At 36.9% G+C, this 14471-nt stretch overlaps 1 protein-coding gene across 9 annotated transcripts in view; it reads left to right on the forward strand.

The window, feature by feature from the left end:
* The window catches only part of specc1 (sperm antigen with calponin homology and coiled-coil domains 1), a 149094-nt gene that overhangs the window by 87255 nt on the left and 47368 nt on the right, over nucleotides 1-14471 (forward strand). For all 9 annotated transcript variants that reach the window (XM_062048193.1, XM_062048192.1, XM_062048194.1 and 6 more), the window contains 4 exons: nucleotides 9747-9904; nucleotides 13116-13219; nucleotides 13383-13458; nucleotides 14032-14176. In XM_062048193.1, coding sequence (XP_061904177.1) covers nucleotides 9747-9904; nucleotides 13116-13219; nucleotides 13383-13458; nucleotides 14032-14176 — 483 coding nt within the window. The remainder of the gene's footprint in view (nucleotides 1-9746; nucleotides 9905-13115; nucleotides 13220-13382; nucleotides 13459-14031; nucleotides 14177-14471) is intronic.

Genomic DNA, 14471 nt, shown 5'->3' on the forward strand with positions numbered 1-14471 from the left:
GTATGCAAAAGTTTCTATTTACGAGCCATTTTCAAGAACCAATTTAAGTCTGTGAATCGAGGTTCCTCTGTATAAAGGAAACTAAATGCTTTTGTGTTTTTCCTATAGTTTTTCTAATCAAGGTATCAATTTCGATGGTTTATTACTAGGGTTGTCGAAATTAACGTGTTAACACGTGATTAAATAAAAAAAATTATTTATCATAAATTGTTATCATAAATGGAGATTATTCGCACTATTTGTTGTTGTCTTAACCCGACAGGCGGCATGCGTTGTTAGTAGGGGTGTAACGATATGTGTTTTGTATTGAACCGTTTCGGTATGGGGGTTTCGGTTCGGTACGGGGGTGTACCGAACGAGTTTCTAAGCTAAAGTCTTAACAAGCTGCTTTGCTTTTCTGCCTCTGTCTCAGCACCCAGCATTGTCCCACCCACACAACCATCTGATCGGTTACACAAAAAGCGGTAACAGCCAATCAGCAGTGCGTATTCAAAGCGGTAACAGCCAATCAGCAGTGCGTATTCAGAGCGCATGTAGTCAGTGCTTCAGCGTGGAGCAGATAGGTGTTTAGCAGGTGAGCATCAGGCAGCGGACTCTCCCCAAATTAAAATAAACACCTCCCAGTCAACAACTAGTAACATCACTATGAGCCCGTTGACGTTCTAGAAACTTAAACTGCAGCTCAGCTCGCTCGCAGTCCTGGCTTGAGGTGAAGGCTAATTCGCTGTAGCGTAACGTTTGCTCATTTTGCGGTGTGTGTGTGCGTGTGAGTGTGTAGTCTCTCCTATTGCTATTGTACTTATTTCCCCAGGTATATTTACATTAATCATTAGTAATGGAGCAGTGTAGTTTTGAATGGCAGGGTCCCTGCTATCACATGTTGCTGAAATTATAACATTTACATAATACAAATCAACTACAGGCTTCCCAAATGCTGTAATAAATTAAGCATGATGAGTTGACTTGAAACTGTTTGTTGCACTTTTTATATGTAGAAGAAAAGTTTTGTCACTTTATTTAATCTGATCAACAACTTGAGGCAGTTTAATGTTGATTAACGTGGGCAGAATTATTATAGTGTTCCCAATGTTAAAAGGATAAAGCCATTGTTTACACATTTGGTAAATAAATAGCCAAAAAATTTATATTTTGTTGTTTGCTTACTGTACCGAAAATGAACCGAACCGTGACCTCTGAACTGAGGTACGTACCAAACCGAAATTTTTGTGTACCGTTACTAGGGATGATGTTTGATAAGGAATTATCGAGTTCGAGCCTATTATCGAATCCTCTTATCGAACCGATTCCTTATCGATTCTCTTATGGAGCCCAGATAGGTTGTTGTATATGGAAAAAAACACACAATTGATTGATTGATTGATTGATTGATTGACAATATTTGGTTTAACAAAAGCTCACTTTTATTATATAATAAAAAAATAAAATCTAATAAATAAATATTGACTGTTACCCACCTAAAAAAATAAAATAAAAAAATAAATATTGACTGTTGTTACCCAAAGAATATTAAATGGGATTTTTCAGAGAAACAAATATATACAGTAAAACAAAAACAACCTGTCTCTGTGATCACTATAGGTGTGTAAATAATAATATAGTGTTAAATAAAATCAGTCCCTTGGGCACAAAACTGAAAATAATACAGCTCTCCAAAAAGTACACTTCTGCTGCTATTTGACATAACTGTTTGTTATGATGCTTTGACATTTTTGCACTTTATTTCTTTATCGAAAGAAAATTCTATGAAGAGAAAAGTTGTTTGCAAATATGGTTACAATGCTAAAAAATGAAAAGTTAAAGCTAAAAAAAGAAATACACTTTATTGAGTTAACATTATTTCTTTATGGGGGAAAGATGTTATGAGCTAGAGAATATAACAACTACACTACCCATCATGCAACGGGAGTTACAAGCATGCGCGGACACCCCGAAAAGTGTTGCATGTTGCCACGCTGTGAAAGTAAACGTCAAGAACTCAGCCAACACGCCTCGTCTGCATTATTTATAATTAGACAGACAACACATATACAGTGTGATTTTGTTTTGTTTACAAGGAAAGAAAAACAAAAGTTAAAAAAGGGAGATATGTTGTATATATATGTATGTGCTGCGGTTGCATTAAGAACGTTGCGACAGCTGCCGTAAAGGAGGTGCGTTGCTAGCCTGGTTGCTATGTTTCCGGTTGGTCGTAAAAGTGTTCGTCATGTGTTTTTACCCTGCTAAAATCTCTCAGTAAAGTTATTCGTTGGATTATACCTTTTGTTTCGAACTTTATTACACCTTGGAGCGCTTTTTCCCGTCCATTGTTTTCCTGCTCTCCCTATCTGCGCCTAATGACTGAGCTACATGACGTCATTTCTTGTGATGTCCCACGGAGCATTTCTGGTCGGGACGGGATTCCACTCTTTTTCTTTACTATAGTGGTCTCGATAACGGGTACCGGTTCTCAAAAAGGTATTCGAGTCCGAGGACTCGGTTCTTTTCTTATCAAACAACCGGGAAAACCGGTTTCGAGTATCATCCCTAACCGTTACACCCCTAGTTGTTAGACAGTCAGTGATTAGGCCACAGTCCAGAGCAAATATGAGTGATGAGAGTCAGAGCGGTGTGCTCGGCGGCCATTTGTGCTTCAAAACAATCTTCGACGGAACTTTAGATACATCGCAGGTAATCTGTTGGTATTGCAGCGACAAACCTTCTTGCCATCGGTGCACATCAAATTTGAAATACCATCTTAAAGCAAAACATATACTCGAGGATGCTGCTAGCAAGAATCCTACATTGACAATAATCAGAGGACGACAAACAACTTCAACACTGGTGGACTTTCTCCACGTCAATGGTGTTAACAAAAATACCACAGATAAGTCAAACAATGTCATTTCAAAATTAACCGCCACTGCATGTAGGCCACTTAACATCAGTGAAGACCAAGAGCTGCAGGATGTCATGCGTACATATCCCCACAGTTGATCCGTCATACAAACTACCTTGGTAGGGCACAATTAAAACAATGATAAATTAACTGTACTGCACAAACAAGAGCAACAAGTTTCAACTACTGGCTGATGCTGATTTTTTTTTCTTACGGGAGACAAGTGGGCCTCAGTAAGTAATCACAACTACATGGGTAGCATTGTACTAAAAAGAGATCAGCACTGTCATCTGAATATGTAAATAAGCTTGTTTGTTTAAACATCTGGTTAAAGGATGAGTAAATGCAGAAGAAAATGGTGCACAATGTTTTTTGCGAGTATGTTTACTACACTATAAATTAGTGTTCATCACTACCTTGTGTACTATATTATTGCAAAGACTTTCAAAAATGTTCACTTAATTCTTACTATGTCACCAAGTTTTGAGAAAATCAATAACTTGCAGTTAAGTAAAACATTTAAATGTTTGTATATGACACTCTAAGAATAAAACAAAAATGTGTGTCAAATTGTGGTAAAATACGGAGTTAAATGGTAATTTAATTACAGCAAGCAAATATATTAATTGTGATTAATCATGATTAATCAAAATTCAAAAGTGTGATTAATCTGATTTCATTCATTTGACAGCTCTATTACATAATGCACCAACTTGTTTAATTTTATTCCCCAAAAAAAGTGCAGCAGACGCATTTTGTAAAAGCTTTTGCAATATGTAACACGTTATTACAAAATGCGGCAGATTATTAATGAGGTGAATGAACATTTTTTTCCCCGCAATATATATTGTGTTGTTACAGGAACACTGAAATATATATATATATATATATATATATATATATATATATATATATATATATATATATATATATATATATATATATATATATATATATATATATATATATATATATAATATGTGTATATATATAATATGTGTATATATATATATGTGTATATATATATATATGTGTATATATATATATATGTGTATATATATATATGTGTATATATATATATATGTGTATATATATATATATATATATATATATATATATATATATATATATATATATATATATATATATATATATATATATATGTGTGTATGTATATATATATATATATATGTATATATATATATATATATATATATATGTATATATATGTATATACATATATACATACAAAAAGGGTAAAAAGACAATGCTGTTTTATTGGTTATTCGTATCAACATTTCAGCCTTTTCTCTTTACATTGTCTTTTTGCTGTATTTAAAAAAATTATTGAGACATGAGCTAGTTTTTGTCATGTTACTGTATTCCACATGTTTAAAAATATTTGGTCCTGGGAATGTTCTTACAATTCCTGCAGTATTTCTCTGTGTGTGTTGTTGTACTACTTTAAGCTACTTCCTCTTTTACACTACCCATCACCTGGCAAAAACACCTGCCCTCACTCACTATTTCTAGGGGCTTATGTTTGAATAATATACTGTAACCGTTGTTTAAATGGGGGCTTCAGCATTCACACATCTCAGTGTTGTAATTGTACACCTTGTAATACGTTTTGGCTATCTGTGCTTAGACCTTCTGCAGTGGTGCTGTGGTGCCGTGTTGACCTATGTGGCCTGCTGTGGCGTAAACCTTTAAGTCACTTCTTCATTCATGTCTGTGTGCTCTACAAAAACCCTTTTTAAATTAACATGAAATTATAAAGAATTTCTTAAATTTTCGGGTGGTCTTAATGAATATATGCCATCAGTAGCTGTAGACAACAGCTAAATCGGCCAACTTTACCCAAGACTAGCCGCTCCCTACCTCCAGCAGCCCTCTGTGATCCCTCACAAAGATGACCAGGATCTTGATGTAAAGTTCAGGTGAGTTCCCTGCCCTGCTAGCCTGCCTTTCCTGACATATGTTCTGCTGCTCTCCTGTCACCTTCCTATCTTTGACTTGGTGTTGCTACTAGCCTGTTTTACTCCCATGTCCTTACACAGACAGGAGGCACCTGCAGGACTAGCTCATTAATCTGCTTTGGCTGATTTTATACAAGCGAGTGTTGTTGCCACCTGCTGTTCTTTGTAGGAATAATGCCATGGCCGCCATTGGTGTGCACAGCATGACTGGACCAAAAAAAAAAATCATGCAATACATCATCTGCCTTAGATGTAGTATGCATAACATCTTCATCAGTGGGCATTTTAGATTTGATGGACCTGATGATTCATGCATGGAGTAGACTTCTGGTTGGTTTTAATTAAAAAATGGACCACATTAGAACTCTAAGGTCTGTAGTTTTGCTGCAAACTTGTACTAATTACATATAATTAATACCATTGCTCATATATTTCCCCTGTCATTTTTTTAGAATGGGCACTGGAGCGTCATTTGATACCAAGACAGCAGTGGAAGGGCACTAGCGATGTTCATTTCAGCACGGAGACGGTGGCATTGTGGCACTTACGTTATTCTATGTACTGAGAGATTAAATGTGGTAAGCTTGTGACATCCTTAGACAAAGGGTTTACTGTATAAATATCATGGCTTCAATTTAAATTAATATGTAGCTGTATAATCTTTTTTGTTGTATTGTATTTTTGTTTTTTTACTTAGTTCACCTTCTGGTTAATCACCATTTAACAGGGAGAACTCTAAAGTAGGATTGCACATACAACTATTATATTGTTTGTATTTTATTTTTCTCAGCTGGGAAGAAAAACAATGCTTTCTGCACGATTTTTATGATAAACACCGATCTGGCTTTAGGTCATTTAATTCCACAGAAACTGCTCTTTTGAAAGTTTCCAGTGATGTGATTATGTTCGCTGACTCTAGTCGCTGCACAGTTTTGGTTTTACGCGATTTGACATCTGCCTTTGATACTGTGGATCACAGTATACTGATAGATCGCCTCAAATCTGAGATGGGGTTTTCTGGTGCAGTTCTCCAGTGGTTTACTTATATAAATGGAAGAACTTTAAAAGTTGCTTTTAATGATGTAATGTCCAAAGTGTCATGTGGTGTGGCCCAGGGTTCTGTTCTGGGGCCTGTTTTATTTTTGTTGTATTTGATGCCGCTTGCGAGGTTGATCAGTAGTGTCAAAAATGTTTCTTATCATTTATGTGCAGACGATATTCAACTTTTATGCTCCTTCAATTAATCAGAGTTTCATTTTTTACCTAAGTTCTTGGAATGTGTATCCTGTATCAAAAACTGGTTGTCCTCAAATTTCCTGCAGATAATTCTAACAAAATAGAAACTCTGATAATTGCTCCTGATAAAAAGATCCCTGTGATCAAGAAGTCCCTTGGTGCTTTGGGTGCATCTGTTAAAAGCGGCCTCAGAAACCTTGGGGTTGTGTTGGATCAGTCAATGTCTTTGGAGTGTCACTGCTGTCAACTGACCAAAAACTGTTTTTATCACCTCAGAAATATTTCTAAAATGAGGAATTTGCTGTCAAAATTGGATCTCGAAATTATCATTCACGCGTTCATTTCATCTCTTATTGACTATTGCAATTCTCTCTTCACTCTTTTCAACAAGTCAACACTAAAGAGACTTCAGACGGTACAAAATGCAGCTGCCAGACTTCTGACCAGTGCACTCAGAACAGCCCATATCACCCCCGTTATATCCAGTCTTCATTGGCTTCCAGTCAAATTCTGCATTGAGTTTTAAGATTTTAGTCCTGACTTTCCGTGCGTTGCATGATCCCAAAAACTCATTTTAAAACCTGTGGAGACCTGGCATTCCAGGCTATAGCTCCCAGACCCTCCGTGATCTTGACTGTGTTGACACTTTTAAGAAACATGAGAAAACTTCTCTTTTTAGTAGAGCTTTTGGTTAATGCACCTTTTAACTATCATTTTTAATCCACTTTTGATCCTTTTTATGATGTTGCCCCTGTTGTTTCAATTGAATTGTTTTACTTCAGCTATGTTTTGTACAGAGATTTGAGATTTTATCTGTGAAAAGAGCTTTATAAATAAAATTTGCTTACTTACTTTCTCTGTCGCATAAAAGTGCAGTATTATATTTTGCCAATAGATGTCACTATGTAACATCATAACGTGAACTGGTCTCTCTGGGTACACATTGCTCTGTATACAGTATCTCGATGTGCTCATTTTGGTTCTCTATTAAAATTATTCTGTATGTATTTTCACAATTTTATTTTTACAGAAATAGGATGACCTGCTGCCAAAACTTAAATGTTGTTTCTTTAAATTCCTCAGTCACTTTCACTGTATTTATTTAAACCTGCATACGTGTTGATAGTGCATACCAACACAAGACAACTACGACTGCTAAAAGTTACCTAGAAAATATATTGACTCACTTACAATAGGGAAGGGATTTATATGGTCCCATTTTTGGGTAGATCTCGCGTGAGATGAAGAGAGGGGTTAATCATTTTGCAATGCAGTCTGCTAAAAATGATGGCAAGTGCCACTCTACGTAGCAACTGACGCTGTAGTCAAAGTTTTCAAGACATTTCAAGACTATAACCATCCGGCGGCTAAAGTGGATAGTGCAACCCCCCAATTTGTCATGTTTCATGTGTCAGGTAAACCACAATGAATGGGTCCATATGAATCTCCTTTATACTGCAGACAAGCACAGAACACGTTTTAACCGTATATAATTTATATTCAAAGTTTATCATACAAAAGAGATGGCTTCCATTAGCCATATCTTACGAGTTCAATACCAAAAAGGGCACATGGTTACATGATCTCAGGGTGTACTATAAGTCCTTGTTCTATGATTGTTTTTTGCGCTATTGGAAATTGATTTGGTGCTCAACATCGGCCAAAAAGAATGTTAAAAGTTGTTGACAAGAAAAGCTTCAAAGACTAAAAAATGTTGAAAGAAGATGGTAGTCGTGTGCTCACTTTGTCTTTAATAAAGCGAAATGTAATTAAAACCACAATAGACTGCATATGCCTGTGTAAAGATGGTGTATTTGGTCATTTATAATACTGACAAATAAATGATGTTTCACCAGCAGATATGTGGGTTTTTGTCTTTGTCTGCCTACGTGTTGTAAGACCAGTTGACTCAAGTCATAAAAAATACTTAATCCCAGCCCTTCTGTATCCATGTAGCCATTTTTACCCTTCTTGCACTGAACACAAAGTGTGGTGCTGTGTAATATAACACAGCTGATAACAATTGTAATCATTTTTTAATTTGACCTGTTACAACAGCATAACAAACACAAGTGTGACAATGCCACATGTCGGCTGTTGTCCTCCCAAGATGCAAAACAGGCAAGCGTTGTGCAGGCATTTGGAAACATGGACAAAAGTCTAGCAGGAACTCAGGGGGGGGGGAACCTCAAAAAGCAACAGCACTTTATGGCAGACACTGAATACTGAACCAGCACCAAAGGAGGGAGCAAATGGTGCCACTAAATAGAACTAATTGACAACGAGGAACAGGTGTGCTGGCAGGACAAGGAACAGAAAACAAAGGTGCTTCAAAACACACAGAGCAAACAGGAAATACTGACAAAACATGAGCACCGAAACAGGAAGGGATTCTAAACACAGGAAATTAACAAACATAGTCGACACTGTCATGTAGGATCATGACAGAAGGCCCCCATCACATAACGGACAGGAAAAATACAGCACATAACTAAAACAGTCGTGAAAGATCATGACACAGAAGTGCAAATGAAGATAAAATAAACTATAAATATGCTGAGTGCTTGTTTTGAAAATGTCTCAATGTTAAAATGTTTGTTGTTTGGTAAGTTCTCGCCACGTATCAATCACACAGGTCCTTGGCAGTAAAGGTAAAGGAATCTGTTCATGCAGAAATTAGACTTTTTTTGTTAGTTTTTTGGTTTCATGGTTGGTTTACCACAAGTCTCTTAATGCTGATGTCTCTCACCGCACATACACACACAAGCTCCCCTTTTCTTTGCCTTACTTTCCTCGCCCTCATACATCCATCAGGACTTGGCCTGTACACATTATTGGCCTCACAGACAGTTGGAAATTCTCTTTTACCAATTTTTTTACTATACTGCATCCGGAAAGTATACACAGCGCTTCACTTTTCCTACAATTTATGTTACAGCCTTATTCCAAAATAAAGTAAATAATTTTTTTCTTCCAAATTCTAGAGACCATACCCCCATAAAGACAATGTGAAAATGTGTTTTTCAAATGTTTTGCAAATGTATTACAAGTTAAGTCGTTTAGAATACGATGCCACAAGCTTGGCAGACCTATCTTTGAGCAGTTCTGCCTATTCCATTTTTTCCATTCCTCTTTACAGCCCCTCTCAAGCTCCATCAGGTTGGATGGGAAGCGTTAGATTTGATCCAGGATGTCTCTGTACATTGCTGCATCAAAAGGTGCATCCACAAAGTATTGAGCAAAGAATGTGAATACTGATGTACATGTTTTTTAATGTTAATAAATTAGCAAAAATAATTTTAAAAACCTTTTCACATTGACATTATTGGGTATTGTGTGCATAAGTTTGAGGACAAAAATGAATTTATTCCATTTTGGAATAAGCCTGTAACATTACAAATCGTGGAAAAGTGAAGTGCTGTGAATACTTTACGGGTGCACTGTATCAGTACTTATAAACCATTTGCTGTCATGTATAAACATAAACAAGCGCCTTATAAATCTAATCCATTATTATTATTATTATTTATTTGCTCTATTATTTATAAAAGCCTGTTCAACAGCACATATACAGTACAGTTTATGGTTTATGTCCCCTCCCCCCACCCCACAACTCTGTTCATTGTGTCCGTCAGGTCTCAAGGTGATGATTTAAAAGCGGTGGAATTTGAGGGCAGCCGTCCGTGGTGCAGCATGATCCCGAGCCCACCTGTAGATACCAATGGTGATGCTGACACAGAACCTGGAGCTACTGTCAAGTCCCTCATTCAGTCCTTTGATACGGTTGAACACAGTAAGTGTTGCAATGCAGTCACAACTTCAATACTTTGCAAAAGTGTGTTTAAGTCATGTGATGTACATGCAGTATAACCAATTCCAGTATGTTTACTGGCAAATTATGATGTAACTGCTGTAGGATAGCACCGGTTAGGTATCTTGACTAGTTTGATAGCAACATTTTGACATGCAAGGTTTTACTATTCCACTTAAGCATTGGAGTACTGTACAGTGCTTCATCACCTGGCCTCATTCCAAGTGGACTGTAATAATGAAAACTAAAGAAAAAAATAGCAACTACAGCACATTTTATTTGGCTCCTCAAATCTGCACAAAGTTTCATGGAAATCGTCTTGTGTAATTTTTGTGTAAAATAAAACATATAGTCTACCATTTGTCTTGAGCTTTGCAGAGATAAATATGATTATTAGGGGTGGGCAAAACTGCAAATTTTGTTGTTAGTCCGATACTAAGTCAACACAGGGCCTGTGTCGCTGATACCTATACTTTTTACTTGAACATATTTCAAGATCATTTTATGATATTTTCCTTTAATTTGTTGATCATTATTACAATCGGAATACAATAATTTAGGCAAAACATTTTGAATGAACTATGTAATATATAAATACAGTACAATCTAAAGCATTGTAACAATATCGACAAAACGATAGAATACACTTGTATCTCGACAGAGTGCCCCAATTTGAAGTGTTTTGAGATAAAAACTGTCTCTCAGCTAATTGTTTTCGTTTTCAAGTAAATATTTACGTTACAATCATCCCAGCCATTAGTTGGCATAGCAAATGTCACAGTGAACCCCGTAAGATCCGCCCTAAATACCTGGTTTTACTCGCAAGCATTAGCTTATAGCTAGAGATGGACATAACTTTGTTTTCCAAGCATGGGAAGAAGTAAAGTGAGTGTGAAGTAAAGTGTTGAGAAGAAGAATTGGATGATATTCATTGAATTAAAGAACAAAATCATCAAAAACATGACCGTGGGTGTCGCCAACTTGGCAAAGATATTAGAGCGTATCTCTGCGAGTTTGCACCATACTTAAGCAGAATGAGTCTAACGCCAGCAGATAATGTTGAAATTGTATCTAAAAGGCGGACATTTATCCATGAAAATATGAAAAAGCTGCTGATGGTGTGTTTGACGGATAAGTAGCTGGAAGAAGATACCTAAATGCTGTACATTATTATTACTTTACTCCATAAAAACGACTGTAGTTGTATGTAGTACATTTGTATGTGTTGCTGTTATACAAAACCCAAAACCACCACCATCTTTCAAAAAAGCTAGCATATGTTTCAAAAAAGAATGAGAAAGTTGAGGAACGCTCATCAAACACATCCCATAGGTGAACGAGCTAATTGGGAACAGGTGGGTGCCATGATTGGGTATAAAAGCAGCTTCCATGAAATGTTCAGTCATTCACAAACAAGGATGGGGCGAGGGTCACCACTTTGTGAACATATGTGTGAGCAAATTGTCGAACAGTTTAACAACATTTCTCAACAAGCTATTGCAAGGAATTTAGGGATTTCACCATCTACAGTCCATAATATCATCAAAAGGTTCAGAGAATCTGGAAAAATCACTGCAAGTAAGTGGCATGGCAGAAAACCAACATTGAATGCCTGTGACCTTCGATCCCTCAGGCGGTACTGCATCAAAAAGCGACATCAGTGTGTAAAGAATATCACCACATGGGCTTAGGAACACTTCAGAAACCCACTGTCAGTAACTACAGTTCGTCCTTACATCTGTAAGTGCAAGTTAAAACTCTACTATGCAAAGCGGAAGCCGTTTATCAACAACACCCAGCAATCACCGCCGCTTTTGCTGGGCCTGAGCTCATCTAAGATGGACTGATGCAAAGTGGAAAAGTGTTTTGTGGTCTGACGAGTCCACATTTCAAATTGTTTTTGGAAACTGTGGATGTCGTGTCCTCCGGACCAAAGAGGAAAAGAACCATCCATGTTATAGACGCAAAGTTCAAAAGCCAGCATCTATGATGGTATGGGGGTGTATTAGTGCCCAAGACATGGGTAACTTACACATCTGTGAAGGCACCATTAATGCTTAAAGGTACATACAGGTTTTGGAGCAACATATGTTGCCATCCAAGCAATGTCTTTTTCATGGACGCCCCTGCTTATTTCAACAATGCCAAGCCACATTCTGCACGTGTTACAACAGCGTGGCTTCATAGTAAAAGAGTGAGGGTACTCTACTGGCCTGCCTGTAGTCCAGACCTGTCTCCCATTGAAAATGTGTGGCATATTATGAAGCGTAAAATACGACAACGGAGACCCCGGACTGTTGAACAACTTAAGCTGTACATCAAGCAAAAATGGGAAATAATTCCACCTGAAAAGCTTAAAAAATTGCTCTCCTCAGTTACCAAACGTTAACTGAGTGTTGTTAAAAGGAAAGGCCATGTAACACTGTGTTAAAAAGACCCCTGTGCCAACAATGTGTTGCTGCCATTAAATTCTAAGTTAATGATTATTTGCAAAAAAAAAGAAGAAATTTCTCAGTTCGAACATTTAAATAGCTGGTCTTTGCAGTCTATTCAATTGAATATAAGTTGAAAAGTATCTGCAAATCATTGTATTCTGTTTTTATTTACGATTTACACAATGTGCCAACTTAACTGGTTTGGGGTTTTGTACAATATGTACAGTATATCAAAAGTACTTTTATTTTTTTAAAAAGGCATAACTGTGCCTTAAATTGATTTAAATTAATTTTTGATGGGAGATGTTGATTTGAGGTACAAGTGTTTTGAGTTCAGAGCTCTGTCACAGAACCAATTAAGCATGTAAGTTGAGGTAGCACTGTATTTCATTTTTGTTATAATTAGTTGAGCAAATAAGGTAACAGATAAGATAACAAAAGCGAAAACTACTAATTGCTCTCATTCAAATCATTTGGCCTTTTGCCCCCAAACCCCTCCTGTGTATCAAAATGGAGGGTAAAACAGTATAACATTATATAAATATAAAAAAATAAACAACATGAACAACACAAAAGGTATTAAAAAAATTAAAAACAACTTATATGACCATCTATCGATAACACCACTATTTTGATCAGTCTGCTCACCCCCAATGATTAGAAACATGTAATAGTGTGTCTACTTTTGAACACAAACAAAAATAAATTCATTTTTCGGTTCTTCAACTATTTTCAAAGTTACCCATTTCTTTTTCCAGGGGGACCTGCAGTCCACACATTTCAAATCCAAAGCTCACCTCGAAGTCCGCTGAGTGGAATACCTTTGCGCACAGCACCTGCTGCTGCAGTGTCGCCTATCCAGGTAAGTTCACTCTAGATACACTCGAACATGACTTATTATTATTTATGTCTGTCTGTCCCTTCCATTGTGCTGACCTTTATTTCACTCAAGTAAAACTTTGACCATTTTTATTTGTTGCTTCCTCAATCGTTGTGTGATTTGGTCTGTTTTTGTTTCCTCCCAGAGGCAGTCTCACATAAAGCCCCTGTCAAAGTTGTTGGAAAAACGCATCACTCACGGAAACTTTGTTCATCCTCTCAGTATGTAACTCTGATCATCCTTATTTACCCTACATGAGCATCCTCGTTTCACTTCAAGTCAGATTGAACGCAAATAATTAGGAAGCATTTTGGTATCCTGGCAACACAAGTCAGTGCCTGTGTTGCACTTTGACAAGCAAAACAAATAGAAATCTTTCTATTGATAGTGTTATGATTTTGCAAATGTATTTAATGTTGTGAAGAGGATAATTTGGCCTACTCATAATACATTTATATGAACAAGGTTGGTCTATAAACGCCTGAATCGTAAATTTGTTTGTTCCTGGACTAGTTTCGACTACCTTGCCTTTGCAGCCTTCATGAGAGGTGTCACGTGGCGTTGTTGGGAGGCAAGGTAGCCGAAACTTGTCAGGTACAAATAATATTACTATTCAGGCCTTTATAAACAAACCTTGTTTATATAAATGTACTTAATGTTATATGATGTTATCACATATTGCAACTTTCTCAACCATGCAGAAGCATGTTTTTTCTTACCTAGTAAACACATTTCTCAAATTTTAACAGTATTTGTGCCTTCCCAACCATCTCTGTCATTCTTTTACTCTCCAGATATTTTATCCAGCAGTGGGGAAGACATGAAATCTAACATCCTTATGAGGAAGAGTCCATCGCTGGAGTCCATATTTAAAAGTCCTGCTTCTCTAAGAAACCGCACGGCATCTTTTAACTGCAACCAGGCCAACAGCAAATTCAGGTGGGTCCAATGATTTTATTTCCAAAATAACTCCATCGTCATTAATCAAACACCATTATCTAATGAGAGGAGCTGGACGAAGTGACTGTGGAGCGGGAAGTCTGGGCTTCCCTGCTTAAGCTTCCGCCCCCGCGACCCAACTTCAGATAAACGGAAGACGATGGTTGGGTTAGAATGACTTTTCACAAAGGGATGGCTTATAGAATATACTGTTTGTGTTATTTGTCATTTGTTTTTTGAATATCTCTCAAAATAAGCCAAATTTCTGTCTTTTTTCCAACTCAAAATCTGATAA

Source organism: Entelurus aequoreus, linkage group LG05 (genome assembly GCF_033978785.1).
Source record: "Entelurus aequoreus isolate RoL-2023_Sb linkage group LG05, RoL_Eaeq_v1.1, whole genome shotgun sequence".
Taxonomy (NCBI): Eukaryota; Metazoa; Chordata; class Actinopteri; order Syngnathiformes; family Syngnathidae; genus Entelurus; species Entelurus aequoreus.